This window comes from Mya arenaria, chromosome 17, assembly GCF_026914265.1.
Source record: "Mya arenaria isolate MELC-2E11 chromosome 17, ASM2691426v1".
NCBI classification, from domain to species: Eukaryota; Metazoa; Mollusca; class Bivalvia; order Myida; family Myidae; genus Mya; species Mya arenaria.
Genome location: NC_069138.1, coordinates 11,769,675 through 11,784,396, shown reverse-complemented (window position 1 = coordinate 11,784,396; position 14,722 = coordinate 11,769,675). Strand labels below are relative to the sequence as shown.

The window sequence follows — 14,722 nt, the reverse complement described above, 5'->3', positions numbered from 1 at the left end:
TCAAGACAAGGTATAGTATATGTTTGTGCGAAATTTGCATTGTAATGAGATAATTATGATAAATATTACATTCACGCGAAATTTTATCTTGTCATAAAACAATGAGTTCTCTAAACGATCTATAAACGTTTTCTGGGTCCGTGTATTCCAAAACACGATACTTATTGGTATATAAAACTGAATGAATGGATGAACGAATGAATTAATAAATATAATTATATACCCTGAATGACAATACGAACGCGTTGTCGCATTTCAAAAGGAGGAATCTTGTAAGGGGTTATCATATTAAACTTAATTACAATTTGTTTTAATTGGCTTATGAAGTGGTATAATTCTTAATATAAAGCCAGCGGGTTGTCTTCTACCAATGCCATTTATTTTGTATGGCAAGATTTAAATTTAAACATTCATGACTTAGTGTGTTTGATTGCGTTTGTTTGTTTGATTTTGTCAATTATTTTAAGTATATTTAACAACATGGAACTACTCAACTGATGAAAGTATAAATTACGTGGGTACAACCTGTTACATTTGTCGAATTCAATCGAGGGTATAAGTATATAGTAATGGTGTATCACTTTGTAAAAACAACAACAGCATTTATTTGTGCATATTTAACGATTTTATATAATTTTCTATTGAGATCGGGTCAGTATATTGTTTTATCTTTGAAATCTATGCTATTCATCATTGTTTCCATATTTCCAGAGCGTGATATATCCAACCGCAGGAATTGTCCTGTTGGGGAGGTTGTGCAGAGCGCGAACGGGTACAACTTGAACGGTGAACAAACATTGTGCTGTACCCTTGGTACGTCTGTTTTCCTATATGGGTTGATTGGTATTACAATTTCTTCTGTGAACGGCCACTGTTCTATTGCAGCGGTGCATGTGTATTCTTATATTGGCTGGGTTAATCGGAATGACAGTTTCTTCTGTGAACGGAAACTGTTCTGTAAACGTGGGACGTGTGAATGAAGGTATTTACTTAGTTGGTTTCGGTTACAGCTGGATGAACGCTGTTCTATTGCACTGAAGTTGATTGTTCTTATTTCGGCTTCGCTGAGCAGCTCATAGTTTCTACGCTTAGCAAGCGTTCTGCAGTGGTCTGTGGGCTTTCTTTATATATTGGCTTGGTAGTGCGAAGTTAAAGTTTAATTGATAAATCAGCGCAGCGTTGCAAATGTTGTATGGGTTTATTCGTATTCCGGCTAGTTGGGGCTGATTGAACCCTGTCATGTAGCAATGGTATGTAGAAACTCTTTTTTCCCTTGGTGCGGAAGGATTTCAATTTTTTACGCTGAATAAATCCTGTGCCATTGTGATAGTATGTATAAATGTGTGCTATTATGTTTTTTTGATTTGGCAAATCATATTTTCAATGCTAACCGAGCGCACTGCTGTAGCAGTGGTATAAATGAAATGTTATACTGGCTAAGTGGTGTCGGGTATAAAATCAAAGATGAACAGAACCAACAGCGCTCGACTAAATGCTTCTTTGTCTTCGAAATGAAATTACAGATGTAATATGTGCATGTCAAACGCAATTAAAGAAGGTCACAATTAGAAAAGAAAATAAACAAAAAACGCCGCAAGGCAACGAAACCAGCTTTTTAATGATTTGCAGATACACTTCAGCCTTTGTTGAGAGATATAGTTTTAACTGTTGTATTTTTCTATTATTTTTCAATAACATTTAGCCTTGGCGCCCGGAATGCATTTTCAGTGTGGTCTTCATAAACTATTCCTAAATACAAAATTTGGTTACATATCCCCCTTCCGGCCAGCCCGAAAGAGAACGAATATAGTATGTATCTTTCAAAAGCAATAAAATTAAAAAGACATACAAGTACTATAATTTGTATCAATGGTTAATATGAATTTATGTAGCCTAATTGCGTGATGATTACTGTGTTAAAATAGAATGCCATTGAATGTACAGTATTTGAGGTCTGAGTTTATACCCAAAGTTGCCCAACAACTTTAACCAAACCTGTTAAGTCAAGGCCTATATTATTTATTTAGGATAATATTGAGTTACGTAACCTTATTGTGTGCTGACCTTTAAAGCTGCACTCTCACAGATTAAACGTTTTGCCACTTTTTTATTTCTTGTCATGAAACGAGACTATTTTTGTGAAATTCCATGGAAACCAGTTTTATAATGCTGCTTACAAAAAATAAGATTGCAGATGTTTGCACTTTAGTTCAAAAAATGATGTTTTATGCAACACATACCATACATAAGGATTATAGGACGTTATGTCACGTATGTGCTGTAATACTTTCAGGATGCATGGCTGGGCAATACGGACTTCAACAAGAACTGCTTCTTCTCGGATTATAGACCCGGCTTTTCCCGAAGAAAGAGGTGCGGGGTTCAGATAAAATCACGGTACGGACTTGTTGCTCTAATTTAATGAAACTTCACAAAATATATAAAAATGGCATAAAGCTTCTGTAGAGTTCTGCCAACTGTGTGTATCAGCTAGATTGTACAAGCTAGAATACACACAAGAGTCAGTCACTTGAGCGTCTTCTGCAATTTTCTTTTTCGAAGTCAGAAGAAAATACCTCGTCATGTTAGGCGTCACATTGCTGCTAGAGATTTGTTTCCATCCTACAACACCCCTCACATTTCTATGCGTTTTCGTTATTGAATTTGTTTACTCTCGGACAAAGTTTTTTGTGTCGTAAGAAATGTAACTTAATTTCTAGCCTTCCTTAATAATTGCTGAACACTTGCGGCCGTAATGTTGTGGTATGAGCAATTAAAAGAAAGGATTTACTTCGCCAGCACATTGGTCTATTCACCATATATCAATGGAAATGTAAGAATGTGATGTTTCCAAAAAAATAAAAATAAAAAATGGATAACATTACGCTCGTTCATCCTACTGTATTTGGAACAAAAAGAACTACTAATGGGGATAACCCATGTAACAAGGTTTATTTATAAGATTATTCATATTGGCTCAATCACCTTTGGCATTCGGAAATATGTAATGTTTGATTAACACATTCATTGTCGACTTCAGTTACTTCAGTGTTCAGGTAAGGAAACAGAAATACTAGATAAACCTCCAGGATTAATTCGTCCTTAGGAATATATAAACAGACTGGATTGTATCGTCCTGAAATGTGTATATACAAATAGGCTAACGTGCTGGATTGACTGGTTCTAAACGCAGTGCATTTAAAAGAAACCCTTTTTTCTGCACATATAAAAATATTTCGATTTTTAAAAATAAAAAAATGTTTATATCTGTATTAATTCATATTCATGTTACAAATAATCACATTGATTGTTTAGATATATTTAATATTATATTTCATCAATAGTTCATTAAATTGGCATTTAACACGCACATTTGCGTGATGATTCAAAACAAATAATCTTTATTCATAACCTGTCAAATTCAAACCTTTGGTTGAACATAGCAGATGATGATTCAATACCTATCGTCTCCACCCATTACATGTAAAGCTCATAACTGATTTTGAGAAAATCAATAGTTGTTATTTTCTCATCGTTTAAAGTTTATAACAGGGATTGATTTTAATGATCGGAAAACATTGTTGGCAAGGTAATGTCGTGTTTGTGCCAAATTATTTTAATTCAGTTTTAAAAAAATATTCAAAGATTAATCATCCATAAAAGATAACCTTCGTGTTTCCTATTCGCTTTGATATCATCAATTAAGAAAACAGTTGCAAAAAACATTAAAATCTTGACACATCTTAAAACTTGTTATTACAATACACACTAACAACTTTAAATTCGTTATTAGAAACAAATACTAACTGTCACACTTACCGTAACGAAACGTCTTAATCGAAGTCCAGTTTGATTCTGTGATAATTCGCCTTATAGCTTAATCAACTACAAAGCTAAGTGTATTGATTGTGAGTAATATGGAAAAAAAAATGTCAATAAGTTCAATTAGAGATTAAAACTGCAAATGTTTTAAAAAATCAACACGCTATGGGTAAAATCGTTACATGTTCTAAAACTGACTAAAAAACGGGCAGATATTTTTAAGGAAATGTTTTTGAAAACTACATTCTTTTATAAACACAATTATGTCGCATCATTAAATAATTGAGCCATTTCTAAAGGAAATGATTTTAGATCTTCGAGGACATAATGCTTTGCAAAAAAATATAAGTAAAGTATAAGATTAAATTTAGATTTTATCATCAGCTTCCGCTAAGTAACTGGATCATAAACCTTGTTTGGTTAGTAGATCATTAGCTTAGTTTGGTAAGTAGATCAGTATGTTAGTTTGGTAAGTAGAACAGTAAGTAAGTTTGGTAAGTGGACCATGAGCTTAGTTTGGATAGATGATCATTAGCTTAATTTGGTTAGTAGATCATTACCTTAGTATGGTAAATAGATCATAAGGTAAGTTTGGTTAGTTGACCATTATCTTAGTTTGGTTAGCTCATCATCAGCTTATTTTGGTAAGAATATCATTAACTTACTTTGGTAAATAGATAATTATGTTAGTTTGGTTAGTTGATCATTAGCTTAGTTTGGTTAGTGGATCATTACCTTAGTATGGTAAATAGATCATAAGGTAAGTTTGGTTAGTTAATAATTAGCTTAGTTTTGTCAGAATATCATAAGCTTAGTATGGTAAATAGACCATTATGTTAGTTTGGTTAGTTAATAATTAGCTTAGTTTTGTCAGAATATCATAAGCTTAGTATGGTAAATAGATCATTATGTTAGTTTGGTTAGTTAATAATTAGCTTAGTTTTGTCAGAATATCATAAGCTTAGTATGGTAAATAGATCATTGTGTTAGTTTGGTTAGTTAATAATTAGCTTAGTTTTGTCAGAATATCATAAGCTTAGTATGGTAAATAGATCATTATGTTAGTTTGGTTAGTTAATAATTAGCTTAGTTTTGTCAGAATATCATAAGCTTAGTATGGTAAATAGATCATTATGTTAGTTTGGTTAGTTAATAATTAGCTTAGTTTTGTCAGAATATCATAAGCTTAGTATGGTAAATAGATCATTATGTTAGTTTGGTTAGTTAATAATTAGCTTAGTTTTGTTGGAATATCATTAGCTTAGTTTTGTCAGAATATCATAAGCTTAGTTTGGTAAATAGATCATTATGTTAGTTTGGTTAGTTGATCATTAGCTTCGTTTGATTAGTAGATCATTTGGTTAGTATATACTACTTTAGTTTGATTAATAGATCACTACCTTAGTTTGGTTATTATATCACTAGCTTACTTTTGTTAAAAGATCACTACCTTAGTTTCGTTAATAGATCAGTACCTTAGTTTGGTTAGTTAATAATTAGCTTAGTTTTGTCAGAATATCATAAGCTTAGTATGGTAAATAGATCATTGTGTTAGTTTGGTTAGTTAATAATTAGCTTAGTTTTGTCAGAATATCATAAGCTTAGTATGGTAAATAGATCATTATGTTAGTTTGGTTAGTTAATAATTAGCTTAATTTGGTTATTAGATCACTACCTTAGTTCGGTTAATAGATCATTACCTTAGCTTGGTTAGTAGGTCATTACCTTAGCTTGGTTAGTTGATCACTACCTTAGCTTGGTTAGTAGATCATTACCGTTGTTTGATTAATAGATCACTACCTTAGTTTGGTTCGTAGATAACTACCTTAGTTTGGTTAGTAGATCACTACCTTAGTTTGGTTAGTAGATCACTACCTTAGTTTGGTTAGTAGATCACTACCTTAATTTGGTTAGTAGATCATTACCTTAGTGTGGTTAGTAGATCACTACCTTAATTGGGTTATTATATCACTAGCTTACTTTTGTTAAAAGATCACTACCTTAGTTTGGTTAATATATCAATACCTTAGTTTGGTTAATAGATCACTACCGTTGTTTGATTAATAGATCACTACCTTAGTTTGGTTCGTAGATAACTACCTTAGTTTGGTTAGTAGATCACTACCTTAGTTTGGTTAGTAGATCACTACCTTAGTTTGGTTAGTAGATCACTACCTTAATTTGGTTAGTAGATCATTACCTTAGTGTGGTTAGTAGATCACTACCTTAATTGGGTTAGTAGATCACTACCTTAATTTAGTTATTAGATCACTACCTTAATTTGGTTAGTAGATCACTACCTTAGTTTGGTTAGTAGATCATTACCTTAATTTGGTTAGTAGATCACTACCAAAATTGGGTTATTAGATCACTACCTTAATTTGGTTATTAGATCACTACCTTAATTTGGTTAGTAGATCATTACCTTAGTTTGGTTATTAGATCATTACCTTAGCTTGGTTAGTAGGTCATTACCTTAGCTTGGTTAGTAGGTCATTACCTTAGCTTGGTTAGTTGATCACTACCTTAGTTTAGCTAGTTGATCACTACCTAAGTTTGGTTATTAGATCATAACCTTAATTTGGTTAGTAGATCACTACCTTAATTTGGTTATTAGATCACTACCTTAGTTCGGTTAATAGATCATTACCTTAGCTTGGTTAGTAGGTCATTACCTTAGCTTGGTTAGTTGGTCACTACCTTAGCTTGGTTAGTAGATCATTACCTTAGCTTGGTTAGTAGATCATTACCTTAGTTTGGTTAGTAGATCATTACCTTAGTTTGGTTAGTAGATCATTACCTTAGCTTGGTTAGTAGATCATTACCTTAGCTTGGTTAGTAGATCATTACCTTAGTTTGGTTAGTAGATCATTACCTTAGTTTGGTTTGTAGATCATTACCTTAGTTTGGTTAGTAGGTCATTACCTTAGCTTGGTTAGTTGATCACTACCTTAGTTTAGCTAGTTGATCACTACCTAAGTTTGGTTATTAGATCATAACCTTAATTTGGTTAGTAGATCACTACCTTAATTTGGTTATTGGATCACTACCTTAGTTCGGTTAATAGATCATTACCTTAGCTTGGTTAGTAGGTCATTACCTTAGCTTGGTTAGTTGATCACTACCTTAATTTAGCTAGTTGATCACTACCTTAGTTTGGTTATTAGATCATTACCTTAATGTGGTTAGTAGATCACTACCTTAGTTTGGTTAGTAGGTCATTACCTTAGCTTGGTTAGTTGATCACTACCTTAGTTTAGCTAGTTGATCACTACCTTAGTTGTGTTATTAGATCATTAGCTTAGTTTGGTAAGTAGATCATTATGTTAGTTTGGTTAGTTGACCATTAGCTGAGTTTGGTTAGTAGGTCATTAGCTTAAATTGGTAAGGAGATCATAAGGTAAGTTTGGTAAGTGGATCATTAGCTTAGTTTGGTTAGTAGATCATTACCTTAGCTTGGTTAGTAGATACCACCTTAGTTTGATTAATAGATCACTACATTAGTTTGGTTATTATATCACTAGCTTAGCTTGGTTAGTAGATCACTACATTAGTTTGGTTAATAGATCACTACCTTAGTTTCGTTAATAGATCAGAACCTTAGTTTGGTTAACAGATGATCAGCTTAGTTTGGTTAATAGATCACTACCTTAGTTTGGTTAATAGATCACTACCGTAGTTTGGTTAATAGATCACTACCTTAGTTTGGTTAATAGATCACTACCTTAGTTTGGTTAATAGTTCAGTACATTATATTGGTTAGTAGATCATTAGCTTAGTTTGGTGAGTAGATCACTACCTTAGTTTGGTAAGTAGATCACTATCTTAGTTTGGTAAGTAGATCACTATCTTAGTTTGGTTAGTAGATCACTACCATTGTTTGGTTGATAGATCACTACCTTAGGTTGGATAATAGATCTCTACTATAGCTTGGTTAGTTGATCACTACCTTAGTTTGGTTAGTAGATCACAACCTTATTTGGTTAGTAGATCACTACCTTAGTTTGGTGAGTAGATCACTACCTTAGTTTGGTAAGTAGATCACTATCTTAGTTTGGTAAGTAGATCACTATCTTAGTTTGGTTAGTAGATCACTACCATTGTTTGGTTGATTGATCACTACCTTAGGTTGGATAATAGATCTCTACTATAGCTTGGTTAGTTGATCATTACCTTAGTTTGGTTAGTAGATTACTTCCTTAGTTTGGTACGTAGATCATTGCCTTAGTTCGGTTAGTAGATCATTAGGTTAGTTTGTTCAGTAGATCATTGCCTTAGTTTGGTTAGTAGATCATTAGATTAGTTCAGTTAGTTGATCACTACCTTAGTTTGTTTAATAGATCACTACCTTAGTTTGGTTAGTCGATCATTAGCTTAGTTTGGTAAGTAGATCATTATGTTTGTTTGTTTTGTTAATCATTTCTTTAGTTTTGTTAGTAGGTCATTAGCTTAATTTATTAAGGAGATCATTTAGTAAGTTTGATAAATGGATCAGTAGCTTAGTTTGATTAGTAGATCATTAGCTAAGTTTGGTAATTTGGTAATTTTATCAAAGCTTTAGTCTGGTAAGCTGATGCAAATCACCACTCATGACCTCCAGCTGTAAGCCGATACTTATCACTCTCGATCTCCAGCTGTAAGCCGATACTTATCACACTGTAAGCTGAGAAATCAATCACGAGCTCCAGCTGTAAACCGATGCAAATCACTCACAATATCCAGCTGTAAGCTGATGCCAATCACTCACGATCTCCAGCTGTAAGCTGATACAAATCACTCACAAGCTGCAGCTGTAGGCCGATGCAAATCACTCACGATCTCCAGCGGTTAGCTGATGCAAATCACTTACGATCTCCAGCTGTAAGCCGATGCAAATCACTTACAATATCCATCTGTAAGCTGAGAAATCAATCACGAACTCCAGCTTAAAGCCGGTACAAATCACTCACAATGTCCATCTGTAAGCCGATGCAAATCACTCAAGAGCTCCATCTGTAAGCCGATGCAAATCAATCACGAGCGCCAGCTGTAAGCCGATGCAAATCACTCACAATATCCATCTGTAAAATCCAGCTTAAGGCCGATGCAAATCACTCACAATATCCAGCTGTAAGCTAATGCAAAATACTCACGAGCTCCAGCTGTAAGCCGATGCAAATCACTCAGGATCTCCAGCGGTAAGCTAATGCGAATCACTCACGAGGTCCAGCGGTAAGCCGATGCATATCACTCAAGAGCTTCAGCTGTAAGCCGATGTAAATCACTCACGATCTCCAGCTATAAGCTGATGCAAATCACTCACGAGCTACAGCTGTAAGACGATGGAAATCTCTCAATAGCTCCAGCTGTAAGCCGATGCCAATCACTCACGATCTCCAGATGTAAGACGATGCAAATCACTCACGATCTCCAGATACAAGCTGATACAAATCACTCACGATCTACGGCTTTAAGCCGATGAAAATCACTCACGATCTCAAGCTGTAAGCTGATACAAATCACTCACGATCTTAAGCTGTAAGCTCATGCAAATCACTCACGATCTCCAGCTGCAAGCGGATGCAAATCACTCACGATCTCCAGCTGTAGGCTGATGCAAATAACTCACGATCTCCAGATGCAAGCTAATGCAAATCACTCACGATCTTCAGATACAAGCTTATGCAAATCACTCACGATCTCTAGCTGCAAGCTAATGCAATGCACTCACGATCTTCGGCTGCAAGCTCATACAAATCACTCACGGTCTCCAGCTGTAGGCTGATGCAAATAACTCACGATCTCCAGATACAACCTGATGCAAATCACTCACGATCTCCAACTGCAAGCTGATGCAAACCACTCACGATCTCCAGCTGTAAGTTGATACAAACCACTCACGATCTCCAGCTGCAAGCTGATGCAAACCACTCACGATCTCCAGCTGTAAGTTGATGCAAACCACTCACGATCTCCAGCTGCAAGCTAATGCAAAAATGAACCTGGACTTGTCTTTTTAGTTGTTTAATTCAAAACGATTATTAAGAAATATATATGATGTTTTGTTAAGTCCTGATCGTTTGCCATGTGATGCAAGACTGTTTGACTATAATAAGAAATTGAAAACACACACACACACACACACACACACACACACACACACACACACACACACACGCATGCACACAAGCAAGTATATTTTGGTATAAAAGAAAACTGCTTGAAAAAACTGCGGCACAATTGTCTGCCACAATGTCGTATTGTGGTTCTTTGTTTTTTATCAAAATTATAAAATTGCAAATATATAATCAATATCATGTATAAATCGAAACCATTGTTTACAATTTGTTTCATTTTTTTAAAGGGCTGTATTTTCCGTTTTCAGACCATGGACCGTGACCCTGAAGGCCAACAAGTGATGTCCCTAAGACTGTCCAGAGTTATGATGGATATCGGCGTGACCAGACAGATGGTCGCACGGAGGAGGAAGACAGTCCTGGAGATAGAGAAGACGAATTGTGAAGTCAACGTTATACAACATGATAATAATTATACCTCGTTTATTTTCGGTAGTCAATCGGAAGGGACATCAACTTTGGGCATGAACTCAGACGTAGATTGTATTCTATGCATGGACGATCATCGTGTGATAACGGACTGGGCAGACTGGGAGCCAGGGAAGAGAATTTTTCTGATAATAAAGAACGAACATTCTCCACCCCAGCACTGTTGTCTGCAGATACTAAAAAAAGAATGCCCTATGCCTGAAACACTGGATATGGTGCCAGCAATGATGGGTGTGGAAAAAGACATGGACAACAGGGTACTGAGGAGAAACGATTGGATTGATATTTTAATGGTACACTTATCTGGTCGTCAAATTATAAAACAAGGACCATCAAGAAGTACTACCAAACATGTTGATATGATTTTCGCGTTAAGATACAGTGGACTGCTGTTTGAATGCAATTTTCTATTTACGAGACCAAAGCCTGGTCACTGGCCGAGACCAGAAATACTCACAAAGGCACGTCAGTGTGAAACATTCCTCGTCCCACAGGGACACGCAGAGAGTGATCAGTCAAACCTTGAATGGAGATTCTCTACGTCACTGATTGAAAGACTGCTCATGTTTGATCTCAATATTTTGCAAATACAGGTTTACACATTTCTAAAAATCTTACGAAAGACTTTTTTCAAACCGTTAGTAGGTGACAGACTGAGCACGTTTCATTTCAAAACCGCTCTATTGTTCACCCTTGAGACAAATCCTCCAGAAATCTGGCAAGAACATAACATGATGCAGTGTGCTATAAACTGCCTGAATACTCTTCAACGTTGGTTCAAACATCGGTACTGTCCACATTACACGATCTCGGGAGTGGACCTATTTGTGGGAAAAGTGAGAAAATGGGAGTTTCCTCTCCTGTCAGCAAAACTATCTGACATGATAGACAACATCATGGACTTTGTCACCAAAATGGAAATGGACCAGATAGGAGAGAGGTTCGGTGACAGATGCAGAACAGTCAGTACAAGATGTCAGAACATATTGAATACTACGATGTTCTACTTTGAAGCAACTATAGACATACTATTCGATAATTATTTGAGCTTTACAACTGGAATGAATGACATTATGACAACAAGGAACTTGATTATAATAGTTCGGGATATTCTTTATGAATCCGAAATATGGACAGAATTACAACATATTGCAAAATGGCTATACCAATATCTTGCCTCCATGACAGCATCTACGTGTCTTCGCCTGAACAATCCAATACCAACATACGTTTACCGCCTGTACAAGGCCTACCTGGACTCAGATCTCACCTCCAGCAGATTAAAGTTGGCATCCATGATGTACTGCAGTGGTCAGTATGAGAGGGCTAAGCTGGTGTTGGCCTACACGGAGGCGCTGCTGCATGCCGATGTGTGGCAGTTTAATCCGTGTTCAGGAAGGTCGGGACATACGTTTACTGAGAGGTTTCAACAAAAGGTTTATGAGCTGCCTGCTTTGGAAGTTATAAAACGGCATGTTGCTTGCTCCGTTCTTTTTAATTCGTTTGAAATATGCTGTGTACCTAAGTTCCTAGTATACGAGATGTATAGAACGATTCGTCCTGAAGATTTTCACCACAGAAGAAATCTGTTTGAAGAATGGATGGACCTTATAGTGATTGACTCCAGACCATTCATGTTCTACCTGCAGTATCTCACATACAGACAACTGGGAGAAGAAGAGAGACGCCTAGAAGCACTACAGAAGCTATCCAATTACGTTTGTGTTGAAAGTCGAGGGTGTGGGCATATAGATACGGCCCTTCATGTACTTGGTCATTGCTATGAACTGGAGAACTGGTATTTTGTGGCATTGGCATGCTACAGAAAATTCATTGAGTTCTTTCCTTACAATAATGCAGCCAGGTGGCATATCATGAGACTCCTTCAGCAGTTATGAGGAAAACCAGAAGCACACAGCGTATCACCCTAACGTGGCAACTTGGATAATCCATTTTACATTTAAGTGGTGGATATATCTATTACATTGTGAGAAGTGTCTGAAGTAAACCATATGACATTTCGACAAGTATTGCAGTAATGTATGATACATGTATGCACTTGGTGACATTGTAACAATAATCATTGTAAACGATATTTCATCGATAGTTATTTTCTCAGTTTCGGACTGGACATTTAAAGTTAAAGAATACGAATTTACAGACAAACTTTAAACTGGTATAATATTATTCGTTATGAATTGACTTGTCCTTACATTTAATATACAAACATGTGGGTTTATTGTTTGACTTGTCCTAACATTTATATACATATAAATGAGTTTATTTTGACTTGTGATTATATTGAAAAAAAAAACACAAACTTATTCAATATAGACTCTAAATACATTTAGATGAAAAACCTTTTACTTTTAAGAAAATCTCAATTTTCGTCTGCGTTGCTTGTTATTTCTAAGTTTAAAACAAATTCAAATTCAAGTGAAACTATTTTTATTCTCAATAACTACTAAAACTCTGTTAATTAACGAAAGTGTCAATAAAAATAAGAAAACAATGCTTTATTTTTGTTTTAAACTTTTGATTTGGTTTCTATAAATATGTTTTTATTTAAACAAATTTTATTCACTTTCTATAAAAGAACATCATATTGAGACATTAAATGTAATACTATATAAATAATGTGTCGAAACGGATTCAAACGAAAAGCAGGGCCTATACTGCTCAAAGAATAAGCATAATCATGATAATTAATTTTCCTAGCTATATAGTGTACGTACGTTCGAGCAGTTTGAACACCACTGGGCGATTGCGTATGCTTAAGGAAGGAGATTCGAATATGGATTTAAGAGGGAATTTCAAGAATCTAACTGCTGTAAGCATTTTGAAATGAGTTAAATTTAAAATAAAACGAAATAAGCATGTATTTGAAAATATATGTTAAATCATGTACAAAGATACAAACAAGCTGTTTTGTCTTAAAAGAACGCAAAATAGACCATCTTATGTCCGGTGTCTGTTCAAATAAAAAAGGCGATAAAGCAATCTCACTCTCGAAGTTTGTTGAAATACAGAACTCTTAATTGATCAACCTGCCTCCCATGTTAGATCAAATCATTTACGCAGTAAAACAAGGGGGTACTAGGTAGTTAAGAGGGAGTGATACTAACAACCTTTTGACATTCGCAGCTGTTTCAGAACCGACAATTAAATGGTTTGAAATGCTGATATGTGGGTTTGGGAGGTACTCTCTCAGGAAAATGTTATAATTCAAATTGTTGCATTTTTCGCATTTTATTACATTTGTTTTCCAATAAGGGCAAAAACAGTAAATTTGGACGTCCTTGGTTGGTGGCTATGGGTAGCAGGCTAGCTCGTACAAAGCCAATGGCGTGTCTAGTGTCAATTCGAGTGTCTAGATTTGCATATATACATGGGGTCCAACAATGATTAAGATAGAAAATAGCTACTTGCATTTCATAAAATTGAAACTAACCTGTATTCACAGAGATATAGGTATTAAATATTTAAGGTATCATATGTTCAAATAGTGATTACTTATAGCTAAAAGAAATGGCTGAAAAAAGATCGATAAATTTATTACATGGCCCAACAACGCCGTCTGTTTAAGGATGGATGATCATTTTCCCATGGAGGAACACGTTACTGGTGGTTTCAAACTTCTGCAAATACAACCTTTGGCCGATGGTTTACAGCATTTTTCGTGGCTGGGAACCATACATTTGGAGCTCAATGAGTAGGGTCGGATACCAGGCAAGGCTGCATCCTAATACCGAAAGACCGAAAAAAAACTTAAGCTTTATAAGCATATACAATAGAGTGTTCGAGGCGTGGTGGTGAGGCTGGGCGAGTATATTTTTTTTTAAAAACATCATTTTTGTGGCTAGTGCTAGAAAATTCCGTCTAATACACCCGATGAAAGTTGAGTCATGCGAAACACGTCACTTTCTTTTATTGAATGGTTAATGAAATAATCGTTTAAATAAAGCGCATTGGAGAATTAATATGCAAGACTTTTGATTAAAATTGAAAATAAATAATCGTTAAAAGTAATTTCAGATAAACTATTTGACTTTGAAGTGATTTATATAAGTTGCACACGTTCCTTTGAGAAATATACAAAAATGAATTTTCTACGTAAACTTTCTACAAACTGATAATTTGAGATGTGCAAGAAGGTGGGTTTTTTTACGGCAAGCTTCGATACCTTAGGAATGCCATGAAAGTCACGCGCAAAACACATGCATACACACGCAAACGAGCACAAACGCACATAAACACAAGCCAGCACGGACCTTGACACGGAAGTATTAACGCAAATACGTTTCCACGGAAGCATTCACTAACGCACGGACACAAACACACACGGACGCACAAGG

At 35.3% G+C, this 14,722-nt stretch overlaps 1 protein-coding gene across 4 annotated transcripts; it reads left to right on the top strand.

The window, feature by feature from the left end:
* Window positions 1-217: 217 nt before the first annotated feature.
* On the top strand, window positions 218-12,852 carry LOC128224754 (uncharacterized). 4 transcript variants are annotated; one of them, XM_052934770.1, is made up of 4 exons: window positions 218-272; window positions 712-813; window positions 2,294-2,397; window positions 10,187-12,852. In XM_052934770.1, exon 4 carries the CDS (start codon window positions 10,190-10,192, stop codon window positions 12,263-12,265), a length of 2,076 nt encoding a protein of 691 aa, XP_052790730.1. In that variant the 5' UTR covers window positions 218-272; window positions 712-813; window positions 2,294-2,397; window positions 10,187-10,189; the 3' UTR covers window positions 12,266-12,852. The 4 variants fall into 4 exon arrangements, with proteins under 4 accessions (XP_052790730.1, XP_052790732.1, XP_052790729.1 ...); XM_052934772.1 differs by lacking the exon at window positions 218-272 and adding an exon at window positions 311-384; XM_052934769.1 differs by lacking the exon at window positions 218-272 and adding an exon at window positions 390-514.
* The last annotated feature ends 1,870 nt before the right edge of the window (window positions 12,853-14,722 follow it).

Excerpts from the sequence above, each read along its gene's own strand:
- LOC128224754 (XM_052934770.1), top strand. The coding sequence starts at position 10,190 with ATGGACCGTGACCCTGAAGGCCAACAAGTGATGTCCCTAAGACTGTCC.